This window comes from Haemaphysalis longicornis, unplaced genomic scaffold (assembly GCF_048455015.1).
Source record: "Haemaphysalis longicornis isolate Haplotype H1 unplaced genomic scaffold, Haemaphysalis longicornis Haplotype H1 scaffold_10, whole genome shotgun sequence".
Lineage (NCBI taxonomy): Eukaryota > Metazoa > Arthropoda > Arachnida > Ixodida > Ixodidae > Haemaphysalis > Haemaphysalis longicornis.
This window is the reverse complement of record NW_027526204.1, coordinates 30,473,823-30,494,009: the sequence shown is the minus strand read 5'-3', so window position 1 is coordinate 30,494,009 and position 20,187 is coordinate 30,473,823. Positions and strand designations below refer to the sequence as shown.

Genomic DNA, 20,187 nt, shown 5'->3' with positions numbered 1-20,187 from the left:
ACTGGATAGCAGCGTATTTCTGGGCTCGTTCTTCTGATGGGGTGCTGATTAGGAGATAATTAGATATGTGGTGGACCCGAATTTGGTCAGTCGGATTTCGGGGGACGTTGGCTGCTTGAAAGATAGCATCGGCAAGAGAAGCTTGGGCCACCAACTTGAGGTTTAGTGCTCCTCTGGGCCGTAGGACCACCTTGATATCCGCCTCCGGCAGTTGTGTCATCGGTGGGCTTCGGCGAGCCGGTCGGCTCTTGCGGGGTTGTTGAGCGCGCTGTTCGTTCAGCGGAAGCGGGTTCTGTAGTGCGGTTTTCGCTTCGTTGAAGGCGCGTTGTCGCCTGCGTGTTTGGGCCCAGTTTGCATCGTCGAGTTCGCTAGGGTGAATCTCTTTGCCCTCCACGGTGACTTCCATGACGGCCATTGGGAGCTAGGCCCATTCGCTAAGCCTAGCTCCAGCGTGGTCGGTGAAGACTGCGGGTTTTCGCCAAGGAAATGCAAGAAATATCCGAAGAAACTTGCCCAGGTGAATCCTCTAAGGTTCCAGATTTGAGGATCCGGGCAGATTTGAGGATCCGGGCAGATAGCAGATTTGAGGGTCCGGGCGAGGAATTTCGCCGCACGAGGCGAAAAAACACAGAGCCCAAGCGAGGCACTTTCGAACACGGCGGCGACCACAGCGCCCCCAGAAAAGTGGAAGGGAAGAGAAAAATAGAGAAGCGCCAGCTTTATTTGCCTATTTCTAAGCAGACATCATTTGCCGCTGAACACAAAAGCCCGAAAAGCTTTGAAAGGTGAGCCTTTTCAGTTTAAAGCAAAAAAAGTCAGTCAGTCGTGAGGGTCATTCTAAAGTCATTTCACTTTCATTACTGGGCCTGTAATATTGTCACAAGATGGTTTGAAGACTCGAAGGCAGCTGGTCAGGTGCCGGCGACAGCTGTATCGTGGAGTGGCTTCTGGTGAAGATGACAAATGTTTCGGCTCACCTACATTACGTCCTTGCTTATGTCCTTCGTGGTTATGTCCTTCCAGGTTCTGAACTCGATTTTAGCTCGGAATTGTAAATCAGTGTGAATGTACCGTGTTTTCCTTGTTCCTGCCCCATCACAATATGTTTAGGGTTGGGTTTGAATCTAGGCTAATACTTTCTGAGCCCGCTAACGCACTGAAGTTTGCAGTTGGCAGTGCCCATTCTGTGGGCCGGACGACAAGATAGTGTGCATCATTATTCTGTGGACCAGGTGAGAGGGTAAAGTTCAGCTTTATCCTGTGGACTGTACCACCGTATAGTCGAGCCGTATTCATCTAAACCAACCTAAAAAAACACGACACTGCCCTTATTTACAAAAGTATTATGTAGAATTGACTTAGAACATTTTACAGTAAAGCACGAAGTTTAAAAGAAATTAACTTTGTAACTGCAGGGGCCAGTGTCACGACTTGAGACTGTAGGCGGTGTGTTTGCAGTGTACATTGGTTGCTTGACTAGGAGCCCTGTGACAGTCAGAGCTATAAACAGCTTTGCGTTCACCAAAACCACTGTCACGGACCATGATCCAGGTCGCAGAGCTTTGTGAAAGAAATGTGGACTTCACAGACTGGTTGTGAGTCGTAGTCGTCTTCAAGTTTCGGGGAGAATCAGCACAGATCATGCCTCATGAGCTCTGTCCTATGCGAAGCAGTGCTTTACACTAAATACGCTACACGTGACTGGTAATTGAAAAAAGTGCTTGTAGCTAGTGGGTTTTGGATTGTCAAATGTAGTAATGCTTTTCCTGCTTTTTCGTTTGTGGTAGACATTGAAAAGCACTTTTTTGTGAACGGTTCCACGTTGTACCATGGAAAGAGCGCATCTTTTATTCTCGGTCAGAGACACGCAAGGGAGTGCAGCTTTTTCTACCCACAATGCCGGTCATCTGGTCCTCTTCTATGAAGCAGTGTGTAGGGCTTGACCCTCTAACAGTGGTCAGGTGGCATGCTCTTAAGGACCTATGGTTGGTGGCTCTGCAGATTGCAAGGCCATAGATGTAGTGCGGTGTTTTAATGTTTTCATGCGCAGTAGAGCTGCCGATGTGGTGAGCTTCCTGGTTCTGACAGGACTCCTTTGAATGGCAAGGGCTGTCCTCTGTAGGCCATGAGCACACTGCCTCTCATGGTGATGCTGACGGTTATGATAGTGGTGGTGATTAGAGGGCATCCTTTCACTTCAGGACATCTGGTGTTAACATCCGCCTTTCCTGCTTTATCTAGGCTGTTTGTTGTATCCCTAACAGATTTCATCTAATGCTTCTGTGTTCTTTTTTTCTTTGTACCCCTCCTCCAAAGGTTGTTCTAAATTCCATCTATAAACCTCTTCTCTGCTGAAATCTCTTCCCTGCTTTTCTTCCACCACCACTCTGTCCACCTCCTGGTCACCTCTATGGCCCCCCTCACGCTCATCCCACAAGAACTGGAATTAACCCTTTGAGGGTCGAAGTTTCTTGAAAAAAAAAAAGAAAACTTTAAGAGTCGTAAGAAGCTTTTTGAAAAATTAGTTTATGATGATAAAAAAAGCTAAGAGCAATGACAATATAGATAGAAATCAACTTCCGCCACCCCTGCAAGAGAGTGCTGATAAAGGCAAAAAAATCAAATTTCGTGCGCCTCCGTTGCGATCATGAGGTACAACAAAGCGCTAAAGGACGTTGAGACGGACCGCGCGACGTGCTGAAGCGAGAGAGTTCTGTTTATCTTCACGAGAAGGTAGCACAATCAAATTTCTAACGCCTGTTGTAGGTCCTAGGAGGTGGCAGCATCTCCCAGTGAGCTGCATCGTCATTATGGCGCGAAATTCCAAACGGAAGGTCAAAATCGTACCGGTACAGCAAAGACCTTGCAGGATGGAAAACTGCCGCTGTATACACATACGGCAAAAACCCTCAAAGGGCTAATGGCGTGTCCTCATCGTCCCACTCTTGCGGCACGTCTCAACAGCCTGTCACTTATGGTCATGACATCCCGGTCACTTCCTCAGCACATGCCGGTCTCTTACTGTTGCTTGCAAGTGTGCCTCTGTAGTTCTGTAGTTCTTAGGCATCCCACCCGGGCCTATGAGCAGAGTGGATGCCATGTAGGATGCGTGAAGACAAAACAAAGCAACAGAACTGGTCGGTCGTAACCACAAGCCCGTTGTCACTGGATGTGTTGTAACCGAACGCAGACTGCCTGAGAATTAGTGCAACAGTCCTTGCCTTTGACCTTTTCAGCTCTGGCATTGGACGACAGACTCGCCGCTTCACAAGATCCCCCTGCGGAGGCTGGTCCTCACAGCATCTCTTGCGGCCCCAACCCTGGTAGCCCGAGGTGGGTTTAGAGGACAAAAGTCTGCTCCAGTGTCGCCTGTAGAACGCAAAAGTGGGGGTGCGGTGATTTTTTTGCGAGAGTGGAAGTTACGCGAGTGAATACCGTGATGTGGAGGGGACTAGCAAAGCAGTGCTGTTCATCAAACACAGCTGCTGGGCAAGTTGGGGCATTGTGACTGAAAAACAGAGCGCGGCTTTGGCGACGACACAAAGGAAGGACGACGAGACAAGCGTTTGTCCCGTCGTTCTTTCTTTGTGTCGTCGCCAAAGCCGCGCTCTGTTTTTCAGTCATAATGCTGTTCAGTTGGCTCTATTTCAGTGCAAGTGGGGAGGGTTAGGGCAGCTGGTTCAGTCAACAGTGCCCTTGGTGTTAGTGCACATCCAAATGTGGATTGTAGTGAGTGTGCGGGACGTTGGAGGACGTTGCATGCACAGCCACATTCTTGGCTTCAGTAATAGAAAAAGAGCTCGCATCCCCAACACCGCAGCGTATCCATGGCTTTTACTAAAAATGGACTTCATGTTTGTGGGCCCTACACTTAGAGACATGTCAGAGGCATGTACTGGGGCTCACAGCAGGAACTTGAGCGCGCTAATTGCAGAAGGAGCAACTAGGCAGGGAGCAAAGCTCGTTTATATTTGAGGACGAATAAGTGCGCCTCTGAGTCGTAGCAGAGGAGAGCAGAAAAAGGCCTGAAAAGAGAAAAAGGATGGTGATGATGATGAGAATGAGGGGGCATAATCACGCCGCTGCAGACGTGCTATTCACAACATTCCGTTCCCACATAGGTACAAGTGCAGCACTTCCTGTGGGCACTTAAAAAACACTTCTTGTGTTCCTTTGAGCAAATGCTAAAAAAAAGCCACTGTTTGGCCCCCGCAGGGGGCACCTTGTGTACTCGAGGTGTTTTGGTGAGTAGCGCCACCACGGTCCCGAGCTCCGCAGGGGTGCCTACTGCCGTAGGCACTTGGTGACTTGCAACACCACGGACCCGAGCACATGTGGGTTGGACCCACCCACGCCCCGGCTGTGCGTGGCTGAGCCGTGTCCGGGGAAAAGGGAATCCTGGTGGCTGAGCCAAAGCCGGGGTTGTTTTGGACCTTCATGGCCCCCCGGTAGAGGCAACACACCACTTTGGCCCCTGCTTCTCGCAGACGGTGCCCCTGGTCTGACCCGCCCGGGGGGAACCAGCCAGTCGCCTTTTCCTGCCTCCCTCTCAGCTCTTTCACCTTCCTGTCTTCTTTTCTACCCCTATCCTGTCATCTCTTCTTTTCCTCATTTCCACACATTTCCAGGCGGCGAGGGTTAACCCTGGGTAAGGAATCAACCTTGAGGACTTAAACAGGGTTATAGCAGCTATGTATGGCTAACGCGCATCTAGCGCGTTCCCAGGTTGGGCTCGGTGGTGGGCGGCCAGCATAGCTGCTGAATTGATTTCACTTGTTATGGCAACAAGATTTTCTGCATCCCATGATCGTCCTCCAAAACGGGGACGCAACGAAGCAGTCCAGCAGTTTTTCACTCCTAAAAAGTCAGAAAATTTCCTAAAGTTCCACAACATGCACTGTGAAAAAGAAGGCTTGTCAATGAGACGTCTGTCACCATTCTTAGTAGCCAAAGTTCTAACGAATGAGCTAGGCGGCGGTTATAAAGTAAGCAAGTTGGGAAGCGGTGACCTTCTCCTAGAAGTACAAGATGCAGCTCAGTGTGCCAAGTTGACGAAAATAACCACTGTTGGCGACAATCCTGTGAGCATCAGTCCCCACCGCTCCATGAACACTACCAGAGGTGTTATCTCTGATGAAGACTTTCTGAACTTGTCTGAGCAAGAACTCCTGGAAGGGTTCGAGGGCCAGAATGTTGTGAATGTTCAACGAATCAAAATACGTAGAGATGGGAAGGAAATTTCGACCAAGCATGTAATCCTCACATTCTCGACCAGTGTACTGCCCGAGTCTGTCGAGGCAGGCTACGTTAAAATCCCTGTGCGTTTGTATATTCCAAACCCCTGACGCTGCTACAAATGCCAAAGATTTGGCCATGGTTCACTGAGCTGCCGAGGCAAGGCAGCGTGTCCAAAGTGTAGCCTCCCCGACCACTCGTCTGACACCTGTGAAGCTCCACTCCACTGTGTAAACTGCATGGGAGAGCACGCCGCGTACTCGCGCTTGTGCCCGCAATGGAAGAAAGAAAAAGAAATAATTGCTCTGAAGTATAAGGAAAACATTACCTTTAGGGAAGCTTTAGGGAAGCACGACAGAGACTGTTCCTGACACACACTAGCTTTGCCGATGTAGCGCGACGGGGGGCGGCGCTACACTCGGTTCGAGTTCCCCTTGGAACCCTCCCAGTGAGGCCCCAAGGGACACCCCAAGCCCCCTCAGTGCCGGTGGCTAAGGCCACTGCACATGCCACAAAAGAAGCGTCAAGGGCTGCCCCAGCACCCCTTGATGCCAATGCTAGGCCCCTGGCTGGCACTGCAGTGCCGGTCCCTGCTGAGAGGCAGGCTGCCGCAACCAGCCAGCCTAGCCCTGCTGTCGCGGCTTCGCAAGAAGCCATGGACACAACGCCAAGCCCTCCGTTGCGTGGTACGCCGATAGGGCGCGGCACGTCGCTCGACCGTTCAAAGCAAAAGACACCTAGGGTCACGGCTCCTGGGAAGGTGTCTTGAGCCTGGGAGGGTGACAGCATGGCACTTCCTTAATCCTTGTTCAGCATAAGCTGATGGTAACTGATAATGTAGTCCAATGGAACTGCAGAGGCCTCCTGAAAAACTTGGACGATATCTATGAATTGCTGTCACAACACCAAATAAGTATTATGTGTCTCCAGGAGACACACTTGAGGACGAACCAAACTAACTTCTTAAAGAACTACTCTGTATTTAGGAAAGACAGGGATGGCTGCATGCATCCCTCTGGAGGAGTTGCGATTATCGTGCAAAAATCAGTGGCATGCCAGTTCTTACCGCTACAGACCAGTTTAGAGGCTGTAGCCATACGAGCCATTATCTTTAATAGACTGGTAACAGTAAGCTCACTGTACATACCTCCAGACCACGGGCTCTCCAGTATGGAGTTTGAAACATTAGTTGATCAGCTGCCAGAGCCGTATCTGCTAGTTGGGGATTGTAATGCTCACCACCCACTCTGGGGTTCTGCACGCACGGATGCTAGAGGACGCCTCGTTGAAAAGTTTCTGCTATCATCTGGAGCATGCATACTTAAAGGGACACTGAAGTGATATGTAAACATTGCGGGATTACTAGCGCAAATTGTAGTCCGGAGTCCCCAGGCCATGTTTCGACCACTCTAGGCGCGTTTACGCGATTTTATTTAGTAGAAAAACTAATTCGAAAACGCTGTCCTCCTCTCTTTACGCTCACCCATTTTCTGTGGCGTTTTCGTGTGACGTCAGGAGGGGATGAGCTGGCAATTGGCTGCGCTACTGCACGGCTCCCCGGCCTTCTGACAGAGTCAGTGGGCCCAGCGTTTCGTCCGCCGGCCGCCGGCGGGTCGTCGCAATCAAGGAGGTTAAAAAAAATTGCTTGGTCGCAATTCGTTCGCTTAGTTGAAACGAAGCCAGGACACGTTTGTGAATGGAAGAATGTGCCTTTCTTTACTTGGTTTGTTTGTACACTGTATCTAGCTCCAAGTCAAGGTCGCTTCACACAAGCGCTGCACATGCGACGGTTCGCTGACTGGTACGCCAGTAGGAAAATATAAGGCCTCTTGAAGGCGGGAGAAGAGTCAGCGAAGTCAATATAGGTACTAAGCAAATAAAATCAACTGATATTTTTACCGTACAGCGTAAAACTAGGGCGCGGGAAGCACTTTTTTGCGCTGGGCGAACAAGCACAGCGGTCAGCAGCACGACTACGCATCTGCGAACGCTTTTCCGTCTACGAAATGCAATTGCTAGACGTGAGCTACTGTGGAAACTCGGGCGACGCTTACTGCACGATCGCAGTACAACAAATAGTCACCTAAGCGGCTTGAAATGCCAAAACTAAATAAAAGTGTAAACCGGTTGTACAATATATACCCTATATTAGCAAAGCATTCGCGTCCCGCTCCGTGGCCTAGCGGTCTGGGGCGCTCGGAATGCACCGCAAATATTTTGCGAGTCACGAGTTCGAATCCCCGCGGGCACGTGCTTTTTTTTTTTTGTAAGTTAACTTTTTTGTTTCCCGCCGATGTTTTCTATATTGAGTTCACCTTTTTTGGGACCGCAACGTTCATGGCTACACGAACTAGTTCACAAAACGCGCGCAGGCTGGCACTGGCGCGCTAGCGAGTTCTCGTTGGCGTGCTGTTGCCATAAGCACCGACTGCTTGCAGGCAGTGGGCACAGGCCAGAATGAACAGACCCTTGGCCTGGTGCGAACACGCTTTTTACGATACAGGCATGAGGGAGGCAAGCTCCAAATATGGGGGAAAAGCGCATGACATTTGGGCGTCTGCGGGTACGCGGAGGGCGTTCATGCACTGCGTAGGTCTCGGCTAGTGAATGCTACGACTACAAGCCGTCCTGGGAGGCTTATCTTGTGCATTTTACAGCCGACAACATGGCAGAAGCGCGGTACGATGATTACTGAGATATTGAGAATGCCCATCCAACAAAGCCATTGGTTATGTTTTACAGAACCGAAACCGAAACTTGTGTGATTGCTAACCTTGGGCATCGTCCAATCACGGCGCCCCTCCTCTCAACGTCACAGCCTTAGTTGGTGCGGCCGCCGCAAACCGCGCATGGTAGTTTTTCTTCTTTCGCGCTTTGTAAAATAATTACCGATTTGTCAACCGGATAAACGATGAAAAGTGTGCTAATTTGAGCCAGTCTACGCAGTGCAAGCAAAAACGGGAGCTTGACAAATTCACTTCAGTGTCCCTTTAACAAGAAAGACCCAACATATTATAACACAACACATGCCACGTACTCCTGCATAGATCTCGCCATAGCCTCTCCAGTTCTGTTTCCATTACTCCAGTGGAAGGTCATTAATAACCTGTACGGAAGTGACCACTTTCCAGTGAGCCTCAAGCTTGTAGACAATAAACAAGACAACACTCCATGCCCACAAAAGTTCAAGGAGGAGGCCGCAGACTGGAAAAAATTCAAAGAGCTGTCTGAGTGTCACTATACACTTATAGACAACCTTGGTATTGATGAAGCTGCTGAGACTCTGACCACCCATATAATTGAAGCTGCGCTGAAGTCCATCCCCCAGACTTCTTCTAGTAGGGTTGCTAAGCCGAAACCTTGGTGGAATGATGATTGCAGGCAGGCCCGTAAGGAACAGAATAAGGCATGGGGTGTCTTGCGTAGATGCCCAACGACTGAAAATTTGGTACTTTTCAAGCGGGCAAAGGCCAATGGCAGACGGATTCGGCTTATTGCGAAAAAAGAAAGCTGGAATCGTTTTGTGTCATCAATCACATCATATACTGACACGCGGAAAGTATGGAGGAGAATTAAAGCACTCCGAGGAAGTAACACTCTTACGTACCCTTTGGTCAGCACAAGTGGAGACACTTTACAAGACCAAGCGAATGCCGTAGGCAAGCATTTTGAGTATGTATCAAGCTCAGCTCACTATTCAATTAACTTCCTGAGACACAAGAATGCAGAGGAACGGAAGATTGTACGTGACAAACGGCAGTCTGAGGTAGGGTATAATTGCCCCTTCACTATGCAGGAGCTTAAAGTGGCGCTCACTACTTGTGGTAAATCATCACCAGGTCGAGACCGAATAACATACACCATGATTAAGCACCTGCACGACGACACGCTAGAAGCGCTCTTACTGTTGTTTAACAAGATCTGGCGTGCAGGGCAATTTCCAAAAGTGTGGAAAGAAGCTATTGTGGTGCCGATTCTAAAGGAGGGGAAAGATCCATCACTTGCAACTAGTTTCAGACCGGTCGCTTTAACCAGTTGCTTATGCAAGGTTTTCGAAAAAACGATTAACCGTCGCCTTATCTATTTTCTTGAGTACCATGGTATTTTAGACAATCGCCAGGCGGGTTTTCGCTCTGGTAGATCTACAGCAGACCACCTAGTGGCTATTGAATCCTACATCAGGGATGCATTTGTTCATTAGCAGCATTGTTTATCAGTTTTCTTTGACCTCCAGAAAGCTTACGACACAGCCTGGCGTTACGGTATTCTTTGCGATCTTCGCCGCCTTGGAGTTTGTGGAAACATGCTGAACAGTTTGAAAGATTACCTTTCGGAGCGCACCTTTCAGGTTAGGGTTGGAAATGTCCTCTCGAGGATGTTCGTCCAAGAAAATGGAGTGCCGCAGGGTGGTGTGCTCAGCTGCACCCTTTTTATTGTTAAAATGAATTCCTTAGGAACTGCATTGCCTCGCTCCATATCTTACTCGCTATATGTTGATGATGTGCACATTGCGTTTAAATCATGTAATATGTCCATTTGTGAGAGGCAAATCCAACTAGCTGCAAACAAACTTACAAAATGGGCAGATGAGAATGGCTTCTGTTTTAACCCAGAAAAAAGCACGTGTGTGGTCTTCTCTAGGCAGCGTGGTATCCGCCCAGATCCTGTTATTAAACTCAATGAAACACCCATAGCAGTAAAAAAGGAGCACAAGTTCCTTGGGGTTGTGCTTGATGACAAACTTTCATTCATTGCACACCTCAAACGCCTTAAAGTTAAATGTTTGGATACAGTCAGGATCCTGAAAGTCCTCTCACACCAGTCTTGGGGTACTGACACAAAGTGCCTATTGGCCTTATTCAATAGCCTTGTGAGGTCCCGCATCGACTACGGGTGTCTTGTTTATCAATCTGCCGCGAGAACAGCACTAAAGATGTTAGACCCTGTCTACCATCTTGGCCTTCCTCTGGCTACAGGCGCTTTCCGAACAAGCCCTGTTTTAAGCCTGTATGTGGAAGCCAATCAGTGGTCTCTTGAAACACAGCGGAAGTACACTGGGTTGAATTATGCTCTAAAAGTGACATCCTTGACCGGACACCTGAACAGCACTCTAGGTAACCAGGCAATCAAGCTTTTTGAAAAGCGACCTGCCATGGCTGAGCCATTCCTTCTGTCGGTGAGGGCACTGGCCGCAGGCCTGGGAATATCCTTCACTGACGCTGAGAAAACCAGCTTTGCCGACTTTGTCCCTCCATGGGATCTCTGCCCTATCTCTTATGATCTCTCTTTTATGAAGATTGACAAAAGAACCGCTCCAAAGGAATTACAGTGGAATCTCGGTCATACGAATCTGAAGGGGCGGCAAAAATATTCGTATCACCCGAAAATTCGTATCATCAGAAAACGAGAAAAAATGGAAATGTGCCGCGCATGCGGCAGGCGGCGGCAACATGGCGTCGGCTCTTGCGTGAAGAGGTGCAGGTAGCTTCAGCGACCGCTTCTAACCTTTTGTTAAAACGCAGCTCAAGATGTAAACTAAATTGTTCATGCGGTGACAAGGAGCTGACTGCACTATAAAATATCCGCGCCAAATATCCGCCGCGGAGGTGGCACAGCCAGCTGCTGCGCGCGCTTTCAAACTGCCGCCCTGAAGAGCGCGCCTCCCCATTGGCGAAAGTCGGCAGGCTCCTCCCACTGCCGCGCATCATTTTCCGAGCAAGGTAGCATCTGACGCAGGGGCGAAATCGTCGACACGGGCGTCAAAAGAACGCGCGCTCATCGCCGACGCGACGCACGCTCACAAACACAAGCGTGAACGGCATGCAATTCGTGCGCGTCGGCGTTGCGCGTGCGTTATTTTCACGCCTGCGTCGACGATTTCGCCCCTGTGTCAGATTCTACCTCGCTCGGAAAATGATGCGCTACGCGCACGGCAGTGGGGGTAGCCTGCCGACTTGCTCCATTGGGGAGGCGCGCTTTTCACGGCGGCAGTTTGAAAGCGCTCCGGACAGCCCGCCGGCCCCGCCGGAGATGTTTACGCTTACCACGGTAGCGGATGCGGATATTTGATCGGCGCTTTCCCTAAGCGCGCGGACGATGCTTTGTAGTGTCGTTTTCGCCCACATTATCAGCTGCTTTACTGTACAAGCGACTTCGTTTGTTTCTTAACTGGCATCTTAAAGAGCGATCAGAAGCGGTCGGTCGAGCTACCCGCACCACTTCGTGGCCGGTGACGCCGCCATGTTGCCGCCGCGCGCAGCATGCGGGTGGTATTCGCGGCGGCGTCAGCGCGCCTGCGGCGTGTTTTCGTGAGCAGAAAACGCTCCATACGGTTCACGCTTCAACATAATCGACGCGCAAGTGGCGCAGGCAAGACGGCAAGGCGACAACAGGATAGGTAGAGCGCGGGGCATAGACGTAAGCGAGGAATGCGAAGGCAAAATGGCGAGGGTATTCGCCGTCAGAATTGAGGGAACGCTTGATTGCCGCGGTTTAATCAAGAAGTATAATACAAAAAAAAAAAGGAAGCTAGAGGCACCCGAGCTGCAGCCAGCGGAAACGAAAGGTACAGAGAGAAGAGATTGCAGCGGGAGATAAAATAAGGGAGGGAGAAAGAACAGGCATCGAGAGGGCGAAACTTTCGGTTCGTTCGGAACAGCACCTCCCCACGAGAAGGATTACCGTCAACGGGGGAGGACTAATGCTTTTGTGCCCGCGCACAACCAAGGCCGCACGGCCGCACTAACACTCCCGCCTCCCGTCCACGCCGCAGTCGTCTGCTCGCGCGTTCGTATCACCCGCACCGGAGTGATAAATGCGTACGGATCATCCAAATTTTTTTACATTGCACACAATGCATTTTGGCCGGGGAATTTCGAAAATTCGTATCACAACGAAATTCGTATCAACCGAATTCGTATCACCGAGATTCCACTGTAATTATGCAGCATTTTTTGTTTTTTCAGAACAAGTACAGAGCATCTGAGTTCTACACAGATGCGTCCAAGTCAGCTGGTGCAGTATCATGTGCTGCACATGGTCCCAACTTTTCCACGTCTAAGACTATGCCTGAAGCCACATCTATATTCACTGCTGAAACACGCGGCCTTGTATTGGCTGTAGAATATATTATTGAGAACAATGTCCAAAAGTCAGTGATATTCACTGATTCTCAAAGTGCTGTGCAGGCTTTAGCGTCAGGAAAGTTACAAAAAAATCCAGTCTTTAATCAATTGCTAAAACTGCTGTGCTCAGCCCACAAACAAAAACTTGAAATCACTGTCTGTTGGGTCCCAGGTCACTGCGGCATAGCCGGAAATGAGCAAGCAGACAGGAATGCTGTAACTGCAGCTCTTCGGAGTGACCTAGATATTCAAAGCGTCCCGTACGAGGATCTTAAAGCGTACGTACGTAAGAGGCTGCGCGACCAATGGCAGGAAGATTGGAATGGGGAAACAGCAAACAAATTGCACATGGTAAAACCCAAGTTAGGTAGATCGATCTGTGAGAAACGAGACAGGATCACAGAGGTTACTCTCTGTAGACTGCGCATAGGCCATACCCATGCTACACATGCGTACCTATTGAAAGGAACAGAACAGCCACGCTGCTTGAGGTGTGGAGGGTCGCTATCAGTCATTCACGTACTGGTAAAATGCGAATTATTTGAACCGCAAAGAAAGCTTCATTTTCCAGAATTGTACACACGCATGATCCCTCAACACCCATTGCTGTTTTTATCAGATGAGCCACTTTTCTCTACTAACCGTGTTTTTAAGTACCTCTCAGACGTAGATTTTTTAAGGTATGTGTCATATCACCCGTGAGCCGAGCCACCATCGCACGCTAGAACCCGGTAGGGCCACTCATTGCTACCGCAAAGACGGTGGCAAGGGGTGCACGTAGAAAATGCCTGTCATAGTGTCAAATGTTTTTACTTGGCCCTCTACACCAACAGAAATCTGAGATACCTTTTATTATATATTCTGTACTTTATATTCTCACTTGAATAATCCTCACCATAGTACTGGCGCTCTTTGGCCTTGATGCCCTTGCGCCAAGAAAACCTAACATCATCATCAAGCCACTGTTTGGCTTTAGTGGCCTTGGGGTGGAGTCTCAGGTTTTCGCACAAACAGCCTGGGTTCCACAGAAATGCTTAAATATTTACCAAAACCTGTGATTTTTTTAAACTGCAAAATGTTCCCTTAGCTCAATTCTACACATGCTTTTCGTGAATAAGGGTGGTTTGATGTCGCTTAGGGGGGACGTGGCAAGTAGAACTGCTGCTTTTTTAGTTACGGGCCACATTGAATCAAATGTAAAAGCATATGTGTGACTCACCATTCTAAGAGAAAAGGTGAAATTGGTTTAAGGACATGTCCTATACGGAGTGCATGCAGTGACCACGGAGTGCGTGTCGCTTGCAGAAACAAGAGCAGCTTGTTGTATACGTGCACACGGTCATAAGCGAAACAGGTGCAAAGAACCCGCTCGTATGGAACGTACAGAATTCGGCAGTGATGACATAAGCTTAGTGGCTGCTGCGTTCCACAAAACAAGCAAGCAGTCGGAAGCCTTGAGCAGACGCGTCAACAGCTTGGCGAACTCGAAAATGTTGAGGGCAGAGCATTGATATCACGCCAGTGACGTCTGCACAAGTCGTGTATCTCGTACCAGTTAGCTCCTGGTGGAATTGAACAATGTTTTTGCCTCATTTGTATCTACTATTGTAGGCAGGTGGAGGAGCTATTCGGTATGCAATTAGGTTAGTACTAGTCATGTGTGAAGGCGTTTTGACGTGCTAATAAAAATATTATTCGCAGTTTTTGTACCATTCGCTTTTGTTTTTTCCTTTCTTTGGTTGATCTTGTAAATACCTCGAGCGTTCACATGAACTGGCTTGGCAGGTTGGCACACATACACCACGCCTTGCGACCTTCCGCAGAATTTGTTGGTCACTTTTGCAGGACCCTGTCCACTGAAGCCAAAGCATGCCCGCACTGACGTGTTATTGCTTGCACCTCTCTTTTTGATAAATTGCTCCAAATCTCGGATTTCCCTGCTCCCAAAATTGATCCAAATCCTACGTTGGCTGTTCCATCCTTGCAAAATTAAGCCTCATTCATAAGCGCTCTTAGGCATGCCCTTGTGGTGTGATGGTGCTTTGAGACCTTTTACTCACAGATGACGTTGCCTTGCTAAGTAACTCGGGGAACGCATTACAAGGCATGGTGGAGTGCATACAGCAGACATTCCCAGATAATGAATGGCAGCCTACCATTGTCGCCAAAGAAGAAAGTGTATGACAGCTGCATCTCACCGGTACTCACCTACGGGGCAGAAACTTGGAGGCTTGGAGACAAATGCGTGTTAAGGACGTATAGTAGAAATTAAGAAGAAGGAATGGCTGTGGGCAGGGCACATAAATCCGTAGGCAAGAGAACCGCTGGTCATTAAGGGCAACAGAGTGGATCCCTAGAGAAGGCAAGCGTGGCAGGGGGTGGCAGAAAGTTAGATGGGCAGATGAGATCAAGAAGTTTGCGGGGATAAATTGGTCGCAGTTAGCACAGTACCGGGGTAATTGGAGATCAAAGGGAGAAGCCTTTGCACTGCAGTGGGCGTAGATAGGCTGGTGATGATGATGACGATGACTAATGGCACAAAAGATTTTAAATTCACGACACACTTCCGCTGCATGCACAGGAACCTTGTATGTGTGTTGTGCTCTTGCCACTTCGCCACATGTCAGCGATGCATTGCTGGAAAGCCATCGCTGCTACTGGAAACTGTTCATGTGTTATTGGGCATGGCCAGCATGTCTTCTGCCCACTCTACATCAGCCCTGGGGTGACCTTTGACATTCCATGTGTTATGGCCGTTGTTGTAAACCTGACGTGACAGCTGCTTTAAATCACGAAAGTTCCCAAACCAGGGGCCTAGGTGCCGACCATTTCAGGTAAAAAATGCAGTTAATAGTGGACGTGCCAAAGCCAGACAATGTGATGCGATCGGTAGGGTCAATAACTGGGCCAGTTGGTGTACATTCGTTATAACTGGAACCGCGAAAACTTTGAGGAATGACAGAATAACATGACACGAGTGCTTACGAACAACTCAAGATCATTTAAAAAGCATAAAGACAGTTATAGAACTGTCCTGTTTACACACAAAAACACACACATGCGAGGAGAATTTCAGAAGCCTTCCCGATAAAAAAGAATTCCCACACGTGTACGAGTTTCCGCTCCATGTCTTCGCTTTATTGCAAAGTTTTCAGTACGGGGGTGGGTGTGTGGGGCGCGTTATCTACATACCGGCTCTGGTTAGTGCACAGGCACTTTTTTAGTACATGTTTTTCCGCTTTTTAATAAAACTGAAGTTTTTATTGAGCGCTCATGTTGTTCCATCATAATGAGTCTCATGAGAGCTGTATTGCTATGGGGAGGCCCCTGTTAGGCAGCAACCGCTTTTTACAGTAACTAGAGTTTTCTTGTATGCCGAGTCTTATATACATCAGCACAAGTTTGCTCTCTTCATTCAAATCCCTTCAGAGACGAGCATGGGCAAAGTGGGAAGTTTAAGAGGTGGAGCAGAAAGCTTGGAATGACCTAGCAGATGCGTTCTAATTAACAGTATGGCAGGGGTATCGATGTGGCCAACTTCAGTATTTACCGGCAGTTTAAATTGTCGGAATGGAAATGTAAATTTTGATTTGCGAGTAAGTTGTCCCGTTACTTGCTCCATCGAGTGTGATGATCCCACATTCATCGATCGCTTTTGCAGCCCACACTGGCACCACCACGGCTGCCTTCGCTACTGGCACTAGCATGGAAAACAACCGCCACATTTTTTGTGTTTGGCTGTTCAGAATCAACAAAATTTAAATTTTTGTCTGGAGCTAAAACAATGTACGCTTGCTTCTACAGAAAGCATGTTTTGACGAATCAGAATAACATGATCCCCTCATGGTTTTGGCGAGATTCCAAGAGGCTAAATCAACACTACACCTGTAAATTTCTACTTGCACCCGACAATGGTTTTTATTTCGTACTTCGTAGTGAATTGGGTCTTTTTTTTTTTTTTTTCTTTGAGACATAGGCTTACTTTCAAAACGATGACTGTACAGGAGTGGTAACTTTATGGTACGACTAATACAAACCGGGCTTCTTGTGTATAGTGGGGTGGCGGCAGTGAATGCAATTTGGCAATTGAATGCACTTTTTCTGCAACTCCCTTGTTAAGAGTTTTGTGTACATGTATTCCTTTGTGTTGGGTTTCATGGATGATGTTGGGAGGCTTGTGTTTGTGCCGTCGTGACTATCAATTACAGCACATACTGCTTTTGCCGTGTTTTGTGCATCAGGTACTGTTTGTCCTTTTGTAAATGTTCACTCACTCACGAAACTTCAGTTTTTGGTACTACTCTGGGAAAACTGGGATCTTTGTAGACACCCTCTCCTTATCTGCTATGAGGACTGCCGGCGTGTCCACATGAACACCATACTTGTACTAGTGAGAAAACTAGCTTCTCACATTGTTTTCTTGCAGGGTCCCTTTAATATTGTTGCCTCGTTTTCTGTCCACTTAGGATCTCTTCCAACGGCAGCTACGGAATCCAGTTTGGAGGGAAGCTGTACTCCTGCCTGTCCTGCCCACGCCGCAACTGCCAGACTGCTCACGTGAGGGTGGGTGCGGGTGGCAGCACGCGCTTCATCTGCCCGCTCTGCAACAAGGCCTACCAGCTGAAGCGTAACCTCGAGACCCACATGAGAGCACACTGCGGTGAGAAGCCCTACATGTGCGGCGTCTGCCAGAAGAGCTTCACTCAGCAGTGCCACCTAGCCAGACACGAAAGGTCTCACTCAAGCGACAAGCCCTACGTGTGTAGCACGTGCCGGAAGAGCTTCACCGATCGCAGAAACCTCGCCAGGCACGAAAAACTGCATTCCGGCGAGAGGCCCCACGTGTGCGGGATATGTCAGAAGAGCTTCAGTCACAGAAGCAACCTGGTCAGGCACGAAAGACTGCACTCTGGCGAGAGGCCCTTCGTGTGTGGTGTCTGCTTGAAAAGCTTTACCCACAGAGACCACCTGGTCGCGCACGAAAAACTGCACTCTGGTGAGAAGCCACACGTTTGCCGCCTCTGTCAGAAAGCGTTTGCCCGAAGTAGGGACCTGGTGTACCACGAGAAGTTGCACAGTGACGAGAAACCGCACACCTGCGATGTTTGTCAGAAGGGTTTCATTCGTAAAGCGGAGCTCGTCAACCACACGAGGTCACATACCGACGAACGGCCATACACTTGCCCCGTGTGCCGCAAGGGATTTGCTCAGAAGTGCTACCTCGTGAAACACGAAAGGAGGCAAGTTTGCAAGTTGTAGTGTTTGCGTTGTATTTACAGCCCCATTTGGCTGGTACAGGGCAGTTAATGCCTGCGACGCAGAGCAAAAGTAGGTGTGTCCTCCTGGTTTAACTTTAACCCCGCCTGTTGAAGTAGTAGTATGTCAGAAAAGCGTTGCTCAGAGAGCGACCTTGGCAAACCATGGCAGGTTATTTGTGAAAGCAATTTTGCCCTAGAAGGGGTTTTTATTACTTACGAAGGATTGCACAATGCCTGTTCAATACCCTGAAGGGTGTGCGCCAAGCTACCCGCTAATTCGGGGCAGGAAAGGCTTAGGCCGACGTTGGCAGCTCATAGCTGGCATGGGGTTCGCACTGTGAGAGATGGCAAAGTAAAAGCAGTTCAAGGGGTTGTAAGTGACGCGGCCTTCCCACGTCAAAAATGTGTGAAAAGTGCATCAAAACGTTGGCTAAAAGTGCGTCCAGACTTAGCTGAAAGTGCATCCAATTGAGAGCGAAGCCTTCAAAAGACCAAACTGCGAGCAAAGAATGAACCCATGAGACGATTTTTCGCGCCCTAAGTGAATGCATCTACGAACAATCTAAATGTATACTGATATCAGGTTGATGAGATAAAGGTACACTGTAGTGCTCCTCCTCTATGATCGATGCGCGAGTATTGTCTTATCTAGAACCGTTTGTTTTTTGCATTTTCCGAGCAACCGTTTTGAGTTTGAAGCCCGCCTTCACGCACGTGCTCTGTGTCCAAAGATCTTGTCAGAGCATTTCATTCAATCAACCGGTCTGCGAGGAAATTTTTGAGTCTTTTGACAGGACGACATCGGTGCAACTAAGCATGCTTTCGCTTTAAAATGTTACCGGGGGCGTACCCATCAGGTGAGCATATAAAAGGAAAAGAAAGTATGTTTCAAGAATGTGTATTCTTAAAGTATGCCCACTTGTTTTACCCCCAAGCGGCAGCAAAATTTGGCTTTTCCCCCACGTTGTTTCTCAAGAAGCTTATGCCCTTGGCAGATGCTGTTGTTCCCTTGTGGTCATGTACCACCACACAGGAGTGGGCAGGCAGGGTATTGCAAAATGTCGCCCACAATATGTGAATTTTATTGAAACTTCACCTATTTTATTAATTAATTAATTAATTACAATACTCTCCATGCCTCGAAGGGCATTACAGAGAGGAGTGGGTAAAGTTTATACAGAGTTTAATACGGCCGTCTTGAACGATGATGGGTCAGGGTTGCTGGCAATGGAGGCGGGAGGGTGGACCCCGTCGGTGGCTGTCCTTGGTAAGAACGAATTGAAGTGCACATTTATTCGAGAACTCGGCACGCTAACTTCAAATCTGTGATCAATACGTGCAGAAATAAAAGCAGGTGGTGAGAGAAGGTCCCGTTTATTATCAGGATTGGTGAAGTAGATTATGCGGAAGAGGCAGGTGCGGGATACTTTTCTTCTGATTGATAGGTTAGAAAGCCCAAGGTTGGATTTAATAGTGGATATGCTGGCGGTGCGGGAGTAGTTAGAAACTATAAAACGAGCTGAGCGGTTCTGGATCGATTCAATTAGGGAAGGAAGAGATAGCTGGTGAGGGTCCCAAATCGCGGAAGCATACTTGAGCTTACTTTAAACAAAAGTCTTATATATGTAGAAGCAGTTTTAAGGAGGCTGGAGCTCGCGGAAAATTTCGACGGATGAAGCCAAACATTCAGTTTGCGTTGTTAGTGATGTAAGCAGTATGCTTATGCCATGATAGATCGTTACTTATGTGACCACCAAGGTATTTGTAGGACACAACGGTGTCTAATTCTGTTGAGTTAAGAAAGTATTCAGGCAGGTTATGGCGATTAGTAGTGTTAGAAACCCTCATATATTCGCACTTGTTTGGGTTAATGTTCATGAGCTAGTTGTTGCACCACGAGGATACGTTATTCAGGTCAGTCTGTAGTAAAGAATAGTCTATGGGGTTGGTTATTTTACGATAGATTACGCAGTCATCCACTAAAAGTCGAATTGAAGAGGAAACTTGGTTAGCAAGGTCATTAATATAAATAAGGAAAAGCAAGGGACCCAAGACAGAGCCCTGGGGAACCCCAGATGTTACATGGCGCATGCGTGAATTGCAGTTATTGGCGATGACATACTGCGTTCGATTTGTTAGAAAAGCTTCTATCCGTAGGCTGTAGTCTAGGTTAAGCTTGCTCAGTTTGTAAAGAAGGTGGTGGTGTGACATGGAGTCAAATGCTTTGCAGAAGTCGGGAAAGATGCAGCCGGTGACAGAAGCCTGATCAAAGGTGGAGTACAGATCGTTAGTGAAAAGTAGTAGCTGTGTTTCGCAACAGTGGTGCTTTCGGAACCCAAGGTGGAATTCAGTAAAGAAGTCGTTTAATTCAAGGAAAGTGCTGAGATGAGAATACAATATGTGTTCTAGAATTTTGCAGGATATACTAATTAGTGAAATGGGTCTGTAGTTCAAGGGCCTTTAAAGGCCCTTGTGCCTTTAAAGGCCCTTGTGGGGGTGTGGTGACAGGTGCACCGGCGACCGCGGGAAGGGCGAATTAGGTGCTTCAAACATCGCGCAGGCAGCCGAGA

At 48.4% G+C, this 20,187-nt stretch overlaps 1 protein-coding gene across 1 annotated transcript in view; it reads left to right on the top strand.

Annotated features, from left to right (window-relative positions):
* Nucleotides 1–20,187, top strand: part of LOC144159772 (uncharacterized) — a 60,324-nt gene that overhangs the window by 8,495 nt on the left and 31,642 nt on the right. The window contains exons 4-5 of the mRNA XM_077691463.1: nt 3,237–3,333; nt 16,826–17,614. Coding sequence (XP_077547589.1) covers nt 3,237–3,333; nt 16,826–17,614 — 886 coding nt within the window. The remainder of the gene's footprint in view (nt 1–3,236; nt 3,334–16,825; nt 17,615–20,187) is intronic.